The sequence below is a fragment of the Engystomops pustulosus genome, chromosome 10, assembly GCF_040894005.1.
Source record: "Engystomops pustulosus chromosome 10, aEngPut4.maternal, whole genome shotgun sequence".
NCBI lineage: Eukaryota > Metazoa > Chordata > Amphibia > Anura > Leptodactylidae > Engystomops > Engystomops pustulosus.
Genome location: NC_092420.1, coordinates 80,201,408 through 80,214,694, shown reverse-complemented (window position 1 = coordinate 80,214,694; position 13,287 = coordinate 80,201,408). Strand labels below are relative to the sequence as shown.

At 41.2% G+C, this 13,287-nt stretch overlaps 1 protein-coding gene across 2 annotated transcripts in view; it reads right to left on the bottom strand.

Moving 5' to 3' along the window:
- Positions 1–13,287, bottom strand: part of RABGAP1L (RAB GTPase activating protein 1 like) — a 199,426-nt gene that overhangs the window by 53,198 nt on the left and 132,941 nt on the right. For both annotated transcript variants that reach the window (XM_072128764.1, XM_072128763.1), the window contains exons 14-17: positions 8,978–9,091; positions 6,731–6,805; positions 3,983–4,108; positions 359–502 (exon numbers count right to left, since the gene is read on the bottom strand). In XM_072128764.1, coding sequence (XP_071984865.1) covers positions 359–502; positions 3,983–4,108; positions 6,731–6,805; positions 8,978–9,091 — 459 coding nt within the window. The remainder of the gene's footprint in view (positions 1–358; positions 503–3,982; positions 4,109–6,730; positions 6,806–8,977; positions 9,092–13,287) is intronic.

Sequence of the window (13,287 nt, the reverse complement as noted above, 5' to 3'; positions counted from 1 at the left end):
ATCATTCTCTGGAGCAGTGCATACTTAATGTAAGAGGAAAAGTGCCGAGCCAGGCAAAGGAGAGCTAGAGCTTCATCTTCATAATTTTATAATAGTTTTTTTCAGCAAAACCACTAAGCTCAAGGATTAAACAAGATATGTTTCTGCATCAGCATAGCTACAGCATTCTCAAGGTATGTTTGGTTCATAATGCATCAAATCAAATGGTAGGTTTCCTTTAATGGCCCTACATGAATAGAGGTCATCAATAACAATTCATGGACAACCCCTTAATAGTTATACATGATAGTATGTGGAACAATACTATCCAAACGGTCCAAACGGTACCAAACAGAACTACATTATAAAGTGATTATACCTCACAAAGCAGAAGGTCCATGATGTGGAAGACCATGCAGAGGGGAAACTTGGCTGTAAACAAGCTCAGGAACCATTGGGAGGCGTACATGTGGGCTTCCAAATTCAGCGACATAAAGTGGGAGTAAAGGTCAGGCAGCTGGTCCTAGCCATGGGGAAAAAAAGAAATAAATTGTTATTACATGCTGATAATATGCACTCCCATTGTATGGCCCTATGAAACAGACAAAATATTGGTGGCCAGTAACTACGTCTGCAGTAGCATGTAGAAAAGCAATTAAAAGCTCAATCAGAATGTCTTATTTTTAACAGTACACCAAGAGCATGATACTAAATACTACAGAGCCCAAAATAGAGCCTCTCCCTTAAGCCTCAAAGTGACTAATCTCTGGTCAAATATGACCCTTCTCTGCTCATTTGAAAATGGATTTGGAGGAGATTTCTTATAAGCAAACACATAAAAAAAGAGAAACTTCTAGAAAGTATATATAGAGGGGGTCCCCGCTAAAGAATCTATAAATACATAGAGCTGCTAAATAACTTGTCAGATAAATTTGTACGGCCCCCCTCACAGCCTTCCCTGATGATATCAGCTGTTCCCTGGGGTTTTCTATAGTATGACAAGTATTTAAACCTAAGTTATCTGATCCAACAGAACCTCTTACTGTGTATTACATATGGCAGAGTGGTGATGTTTTTTATCTGTATTGTGCAACTCAGGTGCTCCCCTACTTAAGGACGACTCCTAGTTACAGACTGACCCGTCTGCCCCATGTGACCTCTCTGAATGCTTTACTATAGTCCCAGACTGCTATGATCATCTGTAAGGTGTCTGTAATGAAGCTTTATTGATAATACTTGGTCCAATTACAGCAAAAAAAAAAAAAAAAATGTTGAAACTTCCAATTGTCACTGGGACATAAAAAAATCTTTTGTCTGGATCCACAATGATAAAATATACAGTTTCGACTTACATACAAATTCAACTTAAGAACAAACCTTTGGAACCTATCTTGTATGTAACCTGGGGAGAGCCTGTATCTAGAAATCTCAGAGTAAACATGGTTGGCATTGAAGAAAAATCCATGCAGGGAAATATCATCAGTGACATCCAGGCTGTTTGTTATGCAGAATGGGAGAATGAAGAAACAGATGGCCATTATTTTAAAGGAAAGGTTTGGAGTAATATTGACAGTAGCATTACTGAGGCGGAGTGCCTGCATATGTATACACAAACACAGGGAAAGCAAACACTAGCGAGGGTGCCATGATATCTCCTCCACATCCCCCGGAAGATCCAGGGGTAAACAAATCATCATGGAAAGATACAACGCAACTGTTTGTTGTAATAATAAAAACCGCTCAAGGAAAAAACAGCGGCACATAAATTATAGGCATTCTCCGACTCATCTTAAAGGGGTTGTCCGGTCACATTTAGTTTCCCCTTATCCACAGGACTGAGTTGGGGTCCACCATGAATCCTAAGAATGGGGTCCATTCATGCTGTCGCTCTGCTCTATAGCACTGAATAAAATTATAGTACAGGCGGTCCCCTACTTAAGAACACTCGACTTACATACGACCCCGAGTTACAAACGGACCTCTGGATATTGGTAATTTATTGTGCTTTAGTCCTAGGCTACAATGATCAGCTATAATAGTTATCACAGGTGTCTGTAATGAAGCTTTAGTGTTAATATTGATTCTTATGACAACCCAACATTTTTAAAATCCAATTGTCACAGAGACCAAAAAAGTTCTGGCTGGGATTACAATGATAAAATATACAGTTCTGACTTACATACAAATTCAACTTAAGAACAAACCTACAGACCCTATCTTGTATGTAACCCGGGGACGGCCTGTACAGCGTTCGGCTATCAGCGCCAAAGAGATGAATAAAGCAGCAGCGCAGGTGCTACCAGCTTCTATGTTCATTTGGGGTACAACAGACCCCAGGATGTAACTAAAATTCATTGGGCCCCATTGGTAACTTTTGTCTGGGGCCCTCAATAGCTGGATGTTGTGGGCACCCGGTGTCACACCCCCCCTCATCCTCATGGACTGTAAGCTCTTGTGTCCCTTCTCATCCTCATAGACTGTAAGCTCTTGTGTCACCCCCTCATCCTCATAGACTGTAAGCTCTTGTGTCCCCCCTCATCCTCATAGACTGTAAGCTCTTGTGTCACCACCTCCTCCTCCTCATAGACTGTAAGCCCTTGTGTCACCCCCTCATCCTCATAGACTGTAAGCTCCTGTGTCACCCCCTCATCCTCATAGACTGTAAGCTCTTGTGTCCCCCCTCATCCTCATAGACTGTAAGCTCTTGTGTCACCCCCTCATCCTCATAGACTTGTGAGCAGGGTCCTCACTCCTATTGTTCTATGTGACTATTTGTTCTCTGTAATGTTATATTATATTTGTATATCTCCCCTATAATTTGTAATGCTCCACGGAATTTGATGCCACTTGTAAATAAAGATTATTATTATTACCATGAGTGCTTACTTAATCTACCACAAAAAACGCTCCTGCCTAATGATAAGTCCCCCAACCAAGCTGCCTGCTATGGTCTCCCACCACTCAGTGACCCTGTCTGCAGCAGGCTGGTGTTTGCACAGTGTCAGCGACTTGCATGCTGTTGTGCTGTCCTCTCGTGTGCCTTATCCTGTATCTTGCATGTGTGGCTCTCCAAAAACTTGTTTACAAGTTTGAATGATGAATATAATGACATTAGTACATTATAGTTACTAGACCTAATGCCTGCAGATTATAAAATCTAGTCAAATCGGTGAACAGAACTGTTCGCATCTATTGGGCTTCTGGGACATTAATCTCCATGGAAGTGAATGGAGTCCCTTGTTCTTAGCGGATTGTTGGGCGGGTCTTAGCAGCTGGACCCGCCCAACAATCTGATCCATAGAAGAGGAGATGAGTGGATTTCATAGGACAAATCTATTAACATAGAAATCTCTATTAAAATTATGGAATCTTTTAGTAGAGCCGCCCTCCAGTTTGGTGACATTGATATCCATCTATATAACAGGTAAATAACAATAAAAGATTTGTACTTTTTTCAAAATTAGCTGGAAGTCAGACTTTTATGTTTGAGCAATGGCCGGCCTGAGAATAGCCTCTAGACAGAAAGCAGAGGTAGATATTAGATTCGTTAGATACAGGTTGGTGGCAGTGAGGATCATATTGATACATTATCCAATAGATTGGTTATTCAATTTCACAAACCTGGAAAACCCCTACTTAAGAACACCTGACTTACAGACGACCCCTAGTTACAAACGGACCTCTGGATGTTGGTAAGTTACTGTACTTTAGTCTTAGGCTCCAATAAACATCTATAACAGTTATCAAATGTGTCTGTAATGAAGCTTTATTGTTAATCCTTATGACAATCCAACATTTTTAAAATCCAATTGTCACATACACCAAAAAAATTGGCTGGATCTACAATTATAAAACATACAGTTCTGACTTACATACAAATTCAACTTAAGAACAAACCTACAGAACCTATCCTGTACGTAACCTGGGGACTACCTGTAGCCCGGTTTCATTCGCATTTTGGATTTAAGAAATAGATGACCCTGTCCCCAAAGGCGAAACTCACCTGCAACAAACGCTCAAGCTGGAAAAACTTGCAATGTAAATCTTCGAAGTTATTCTTGTAGAGATTTCTAAACTGATAGTCATACATGATCCTGACCAGTACGCAAAACGCCTGCTCTTCTGGCATCTGCAAAATGAACGAAGAAGAACAAATTAAAAAAAATATAAAATAATAATCACTGCACTTTCCCACAGATCCCACAGATGTACTAGTTTAAGGGACTCTCTCACCAGTTTTTACAAATATTAACCCCCTAATGCTGAGGCCCTTTTTTGTTTTTGCCTTTCCATTTTTCACTCCCCACCTTCAAAAATCTATAACTTTTTTAATTTTACCATGTAGAGAGATGCGTGAGGGTTTGTTTATTACGTAACAAATTGCAATTCGCAATGGCCGTGTCTAATATTTCATGCCGTGTACTGGGAAGCCGGTAAAAAAAAAATCCAAATGCAGAGAAGTTGGTTAAAAAAATTCATTTGTGCCATTTTCTTGTGGGCTTGGAGTTTATGGCTTTTACTGTGCGCCCCAAGTGACTTGTCTCCTTCATTCTTTGGTTCTGTATCTCCAATTCTGTAGCTCACAGAACCACAAGCCTAAAGTGTTCTGAAAGATGAGATACTTATCTTTAACATGAAAACAAGTTACTAGGTATTATAAAGCCAATGATCTGAATTGATCTTCCTGCAGCCTCTAAACTTGACTCATTTCAAGCAAATATGACTCTGCTCATATTCAAATGCCCTTTGGAGGAGATTTTTTTTAAAGTTTGAGATTTCACATAAAGAAATTATTCTAGAAAGGACATTACATACCCAACCTGAGGGGACTGGTAATTTAATGGGGCAAAATCTGGTGACAGGTTCCCTTTAACCCTTTCTCTATGACTTGTTGTACATCTTAATTTTATTTATACAAGGTTGCTGAAAAAATGCTTTCAAATGATTCAGCAGAATAATAAAAAATCAAAAATAGAGGGCAGCGGTGCCAGCTACTCCTGTATATCCAGAGTCTGAAGAGCCGATTGTATTCTGTATAAACTTGCTGCATCTATGAAGAACCTGAATACAAATAAAGGGATATTCAGGATGTGCCAAGCACAAGGGCAGCCTCTCAGCCGCGGCTCCTATTCTCCGCCTGTCAGCCGTCCCAACGCAGCACCACGCTTCATAGCCCGATTAAAAAATAATGTACAAAGGGGAAGTAAAGGTGATTTTATACACTGGGTAACTGGATGGTTCTGTAAAGGATATTTGCACCTTATTTAGCAGAAAAAGCAACAAAAGTCGTAATTGTATTCTGATAATTCGTTATTTATCCTAATTTTCAGCAAGCAGAAAACTTTATAGTGGGGTCACCACTCTTCATAAGCATTTGTAATCTAAAAGGGGCCTGTCCCTGAACCAGACATGTCTGTTTACTAAAATTTTCTTTCCTCTGTTATTCCTCTTGGTTCATTTGGATTATCATATTGTATCATGCTGTTGCCCCAGGAAGGTTCTGCTGGACCTGTGATACACATCAGAAAACATGGGCATCTTTTCTTCAAAACTTCTATCCCTCCGTTATTCTTCCTAGGTATTTATAATTAAATTGACCACTCGCATAACGTATTATCTGCGGATTTGCAGCGTAATAAAGTAGTAGCACAGTGTATGGGATTTATGAAAATTCCCCATCATACATTGTGGAATGGATTTCTGCAGAGGATTTCTGCTCTTTAGTATGTCATTTAATTGCTGCAGATTGTGGTTCAGAAATCAACCTTTGCAAAGGTTGAGCTAACCCTCCCCCCTCCTCCTTGCAGCGACAAAATCGTGGCATAAAGGGCATCATAAACTAGAAGATTTCGGTTATCTTCTGATGTCTATGGGAGTACTGCTTGTGTAAAGGAAATCTACCATCAAAATCCATTATGATAAACCAGGGGCACTTACTCATAGATCCAGGCACCTTGACTGTGGTAATAATCTTACATTCATTGGCCTCCTTCATTCTAAAATGAATTTTTAAAATTATGCTAATGATGTTACTAGAGCCTCTCTGTGTTGCAGAGAACCAGAAATCCGGAGAACAGGGATCCCATTCCCTAGATAGCTGTTAAAACCCCTTTACTTGTGTGTGTGGTTGAAGGAGGAGAGGGGGGAAAGCTAGGAGTTGGGGGTTCCCTTTTCCACTGTATCCTTATACAGAGGTATAAAGAAAGAGTGCATCAGCATAGTAACTGCATGGAGAAAACACTAAATTACTCTTAGGTTGTGCACAGTTACTTAAAAATAAAGGCCGCATATTTCTTGAAATCGACAAAAGATAAACAGCGATCCCAAAGAAATAATAGAATAATCTTAGTAAGGTGGTACAGTGTTACATATCAGCTCTACCAAGACAAAAAAAACTCCAAGGTGACCTTTAATATCCTTAAAGGTCATACACCACTAGGATGAATGACTGTATGCAAATGAGCCTGAGGGGCTCCAGGCTGCAAAGGTGCTAATGGAGCCTGGAGCCCCTCAGGCTCATTTGCATACATTCCTTAATCCTGGTGGTACATAAAGCAGATCCCTGCATACAGTCTCCACTAGATTACACCCAAAAAAATTAGAATACAAAAATACTATTTGGGGAATGCCATCACGTATTAGCATGCTAATGGTTAAACCCTGGGCCATGTCTCAGTGTTTCCAATCTTCCATCACTTGTAGATGCTGGAAAGCCTCCCCCGCTGAATGAATCACATCGCCTGTTACTCACATGAAGCAGCAGCACCGCAGCGAGGAAGCTTTGGCCCTGACAATAGCCGATATCCTCGTCGTATAAAGAGAAAGCCTGCAAGAGAAAGCAAAGAATTACAGAGGTCCGAGCCATCCGCACAAAGGGATCAAGAAGAATTTATTTCTGGCGGCTGAATGGCTCTGACGAGTATCATGCCAGAGCTTTTTACTTATTTTCCTTCTCTTTGGAGCGCACCTGTCACCCACCCATACATAGTGCACAACACAAAATGATCAGATTTTGCAGAAATACATCTTAATTTAATCGCCCTACCCAGCTCTCCCCTGTCTAGTGACATTGGCACCCGGGGAGCACAAGAAATTCAATATCGTTGTACCCTGCCCCAATGTGCAAGACTGCTGTGGTTGGTAGAGCAGGAAGTCAAATCCAATCCGATCAAAAGAACTCGACTTCCAGGGCCCCACATACACGCATGGGGTGTGATAGAGTTTGAGGATTATATTTTACCCATTTAAAGGGGTTGTCCAGTGAAAGAAAGTTAGACCCTTTCCAAAGGATAGTGTCTAACTTGCTGACTGGTTAGGTCTCATGAGCCCACGGATCACAAGAACAGGGGGGGGGGTTAATTGAACCCTCTTGGGATACCAGATGCACCCCCCTGTTCTATTCATCACTTTTGTGTTGACGGAAAAAGACAAGCTATATTCTCAGTTCCATAGACAATAAATGGAAGAGAAGCGACCGGGTACTCCTTTATTTCGGGATGCGACGGGGGTACAATGGTTGTGTTCCATGGGGGTCCCATTACGGAGATCACCTTATCCTTGTTGTTACTGGACAACCCTTTTAACTACCAGGCCTTACAGGGTTGTTCAAAAAACGTTAGGTTTTAGTTTGAGCTTAGATGCTGCAATAACCAGTGTAGTATTTTAATAATTTTCATTATTTGACAAATAAATCACAGTTTATTTTATTTTTTTCCTTTACACCTTTTCTAAAACTCCTTTGAATTATTATTTTTTTACATTTGTACTTTTTTTATTTTTGATTTTCAATAGTTCCCCTACCTTACATCCCCACTAGGGGGCTTCATTACCAGTCTAATACACTACAGTATATATGTACAGCAGTGTATTATCCCTCTCCCAGCCTATCATACGGCTATTGCTGCCATAATAGTAATGACTTGCAGATTAGTTGATTCGTGAAGGGCCAATACCCAAGCGTCCACATCAATCAGCTGTTTGGCACCTCATAAAAAGAGCCACAAGCAGCTGGCACTGTGTCCCATATAGTGGCCAGAAGCTTCATTTACAGGGGGAGATTTATCAAAAGAGTCATAGAGCAGAACTGTTCTAGTTTCCCAAGGCAACCAATCAGAGCTCAGCTTTCATTTCCCCACAGCTGTTTATAAATGTAAAGCTGAGCTCTGATTGGCTTCAGTTTTACCTCAGACACTTCAGATAAATATCCCCCTGTCAGAGTCTACTGATTTGAAGGGGTAGTCCAGGATTTGAAAAACGTGGCTGCTTTCTGTCATATACAGCGCCAAACCTGACTATAGTTTGTGCTGGAATTGCAGCCCAGTTGTATAGAAATTATTGTGACAAAGCTGCAATGCCACGCACTGCCCATGGTCAGGGGTGGTGCAGTTTCTAAAAGAAGGCAACCACGTTTTTCAAGTGCCAGCCAACCGTTTTAGGCCTCATTCACATGATGGTCTAGGGGGGCGTAGATGCGGCGGCATAGACGGGAATGGTGGCCCGGTGGCGGTATAGCATGCTCTATCTATCCCAGTGTGTGAATGTACCCTTATTCTCTTTATACAGCTGGTGCCACACAGCAGATCAGTACGAGGGCAGGTGTTGGCCTTCAAGAGTCATTCCTGGATGACAATCTGGATGAAAAACATATCAATAACTTCTGTAAATAGGACCTTCATGGGTTATTTCATTAAAAAAAATGACTTCAAATTAAAAATTTCAAGGTCCTTTCCAATGGGACTTTTTGTGTTACTTTATGGCTGTCCTTAGAGGCATCCACCAGGACATACACACATCTGTCGACTAACATGTAACTAGGAAGTTCTGAACGTCTGATGTGAGAACCGATCCCTTGAGTGCTGTATACACGTGAGATACGCCAAGGTCAGATTAGAACTGGAGCACAATCACATTAGAAATGCGTCTCACTCAAAAAGCGAGAACGTTTGGGTTCTTGGTAACGTCCTCCATTGACCTTTGGCACTTGATAAGTTTGTCTCACCTTACAGATCTTGTATAGAGCATCTTGTCCGTCTCCCTCCGTGTCCTTGAAGTAATCGTGCGCGGGGAACGTGCGGTGGATATCTCTTTTGATGACGCTCTCTTGGGCCGAATCCTGGTAAGACAACATAAGGCGCAGCTGTTATCGTCTTTTATTTGTAAAAGCCAAAGTCGGCCGGCATGATAAATCCGGCAATACCCAGTGGCCCTTGATGAATTATTTGGTACTCAGCGAAGCAAAAGGGAAACAAGGAGAAGCGACACCTTCATCGACTTCATTCAGCCGCGCCTCTTATGTCTTATAGAAATGTCACATTTTACAGCGGCGACAATTCAATCATTATTACAAGAAAAAAATAAGAATCACTTTGGGTCATTATGTAAAGTAAGAGGAGATCAGTAATGAAAGAGTATAGACAGGCCGGTAGTATAACCTCTGTTATCATAGGGAGGTGTGGGGACAACAACGCCTATGTTTTAGGTACTACATCCAAAGGAAAGGAAAAAACTGCTACAGCACATTCACCATAGAAACATCTTTCCTTTATTACTTATAAGTTCAAGTAGGTTTGTAGCTTTCAATGTTTTTGCTTCTATTTTGAAACATTTATGTTTAGGCCTGCAGAAAAGATGCAATCAGCCAACAAACAAGCGCTTTTATGAAAACGTAAGTAGATTGTACAATATGCAGGCAGCATGTTATAGAGCAGGAGGAGCTGAACAGATTGTACATAGTGTCCTATATGTAGGCAGCATGTTATAGAGCAGGAGGAGCTGAGCAGGTTGTACATGGTGTCTAATCTGCAGGCAGCATGTTATAGAGCAGGAGATGCTGAGCAGATTGTACATAGTGTCCTATCTGCAGGCAGCATGTTATAGAGCAGGAGGAGCTGAGCAGATTGTACATAGTGTCCTATCTGCAGGCAGCATGTTATAGAGCAGGAGGAGCTGAGCAGATTGTACATAGTGTCCTATCTGCAGGCAGCATGTTATAGAGCAGGAGGAGCTGAGCAGATTGTACATAGTGTCCTATCTGCAGGCAGCATGTTATAGAGCAGGAGGAGCTGAGCAGATTGTACATAGTGTCCTATATGTAGGCAGCATGTTATAGAGCAGGAGGAGCTGAGAAGATTGTACATAGTGTCCTATCTGCAGGCAGCATGTTATAGAGTAGAAGGAGCTGAGCAGATTGTACATAGTGTCCTATCTGCAGGCAGCATGTTATAGAGCAGGAGGAGCTGAGCAGATTGTACATAGTGTCCTATCTGCAGGCAGCATGTTATAGAGCAGAAGGAGCTGAGCAGATTGTACATAGTGTCCTATCTGCAGGCAGCATGTTATAGAGTAGGAGGAGCTGAGCAGATTGTACATAGTGTCCTATCTGCAGGCAGCATGTTATAGAGCAGGAGGAGCTGAGCAGATTGTATAATAATGTCATATCTGTAGGCAGCATGTTATTTAGCAGGAGGGGCTGAGCAGATTGTATATCGTTTCCTATGTGCAGGCAGTATGTTATAGAGTAGGAGAAGCTGAGCACATTGTACATACTGGCCTATCTACTGGCAGAATGTTATTGAGCAGGAGGAGCTGAGCACATTGTACAAAGTGTCCTAATTTAAGGTAATTTCAAGTATAGCTTGTAAATTATTAATATAAACCTCTGCTCAAGAAATGTGCTATAAATATCCTATGTATACAGGTACCTCCTCTACCTACTGGCCAATCGACCAATGTTCCCTTCTAAGGGCATTCCAAAAACTGCCATGCATATGTGCTCTGCAGTTTACTGACCTCCTAGTCAAAACTATGAAGAACAATCATGGAGGATTTTGGAAGCACCAACAAGTGGACATCCCCTTTAAGAATATTTGACCATTAACTAGAAAAATTAATGCATCCCATGAAATAAACCATTAATAGCATAGAAGACGTCATTGACTTATCTACACTGTATGAACTGAGCAAAATCAGACATGATGAAAGCAAAAAATTCCCCTGGGGAAGGAAAAAATTTAATAAAAAAATGAAAATTCTGTAGAATTTTGAGGAAAAAAAATATAACACTATAAAATTGTGAATAGTTTCTGCTCCTGAAAATCTGCAAAAGTGAATTATAATAAATATAATAAAAAGTGGATTGTGTGACAGTGCCGGTGTGTGTGTGTGGGGGGGGGGAATGATATAAATAGACCTATTGTGAATGATGCGAGCGGTGGCCGTGTGGGGGCTTATGCTACAACATCGCAATTGAATCTCATGGCCCCGGATTACCGTCATTTTCAGGCTGAGATTGCTTCACGTTGATCCACTGAGAGATTGTTTCCTCTTTACAGCTTCGGCTGCTGGCTGGAGACATCGTTCCCTGTAGAAAGTGTCAATTACTTGTGCTAAGGAGCCTGGTGCTTGTTCTGAGGAGATCGCTGTCTGCCTTAGTACTTGTCAGAAAAAAAAAATACACGGCAAACGCAGAAAAAATAAAAAACCCACTGAATTCGCCTGTCTTAAGGCTCCCAACATGATTCTGTCTGCTAACATAGCCTTTATGTCACTTCTTCCGAGAGTTCCTGTCACTCACGTCTGACGGAGGCCGCCATTTTATGTGCTCAATTATTATTTATGTGGACGGAAGCGATCGCAATGAACTACTGAAGGAGGATATTATTGAGAACTATTCAGAGGTGAACCGTGCCCTGCTTGTACCCATAACAACTAATCAAAGTCAGACATTTCCTCACTGCATTTTAGAAAATGTACGCTAAGCTTTATTCGGTTGCTATGGGTGATATTCCTGTCAGCCATTATCAACACATGAGGTAATGGAATCGGTTATCCAGGCGTACAATGGGTTTATGCGTAGCTCTGATAATTTTTTTTTTCACAGCTCTTGTAATGTAGGACAACTACATTACCTACTTGGAGTAGTTTCTTTGCTATCTTCCTCAGTTTAGCCTGTACATGCAGTTGTTGTCTTCACTCTTTTGCTGATTATCTGCGTCAAGATGTAACGGAAAGCAGATCTAGGCGGCACTGAAATGCGACTGATGGAGTATTCTTTACTCTGGCCTCTTATTATTTGAATGCATTAGTGGACAATTTTCAAATGGTTCTCACCACCATTTTATTCTTTGTACTTCATTGGTGGTAAACCAGTTAAAGAGGTTTGTTCTACCTTAGACTTTGTTGGTGTATGGACTAGAACATATAAATCAAACTCCTTAGGAATGTGTTCCCAGTAAATGTTGGTCCTTGGAGGACCCCTCACAACTCTACTGGGAGAAGCTGTGGTACCAGGCCCAGCCACTCACATCGATGGTCCCCTATTGTAAAGGTTCGGTGTGTAGCATTAGTGTCGCTGGTTATCCTGAAGATTGCACCTTATAAAACAATAATGTTCTGGCTATACCGACTTACTGAAGAGACCTCTAAAAAGTCAGAGTATGTGTGCCCTCTACTCTACCGAAAAGCAGGGGTCCCCGTTGCCATAGTTTGAGCATTAGGTATTTCTGCCCCATAGAGACCAGAACTATATACAGGCGTTCCCCTACTTAAGAACACCCGACTTACAGACGACCCCTAGTTACAAACGGACCTCTGGATGTTGGTAACTTACTGTACTTTAGCCTTAGGCTACAATGATCAGCTATAACAGTTATCACAGGTGTCTGCAACTGAGTTGTATTGTTAATCCTGGTTCTTATGACAACCCAACTTTTTTAAAATCCATTTTTCACAGAGACCGAAAAAATCCTGTGGTTACAATGATAAAATATACATTTCAGACTTACATACAAATTCAACTTAAGAACAAACCTACAGAACCCATCTTGTAAGTAACCCGGGGACTGCCTGTATTATACATTATAGTTGGGGGGTCAGTATAGATTTTGCATTGCGGCCCAGTAGATTTAGGCCATAAATATCTACAATGAGAACCAAAGCGCGTGTACAACAACTATCCTTAATTTGTAGACAGTTCTATCTCTTAATTTGTTTTAACAGCTCTATCGAATGAATATGATCCATATTCCGATCCTTTAAATCCATTCACCACTTTTAAAAACTTTTAACACAATTATGTTATAAAATACAAATCGGCTTGAAGAGATCCTACCCTGGAGACCCCCTAGCTACTTTTTTCATGAGCTAATTTGCCAATGTTCAGAGGACAAAGTAGCCTCATAATTAGAGGGCCAGAGGGACGGTTCTCCTGGTGGGGGAACCTGCTGACTTCTCATTTACACGTTAAGCGCCACGCTGAGTCTTTGGGAATCAGAAGTTTAATCCCTTCATCACAGAACATTCATATTTCAT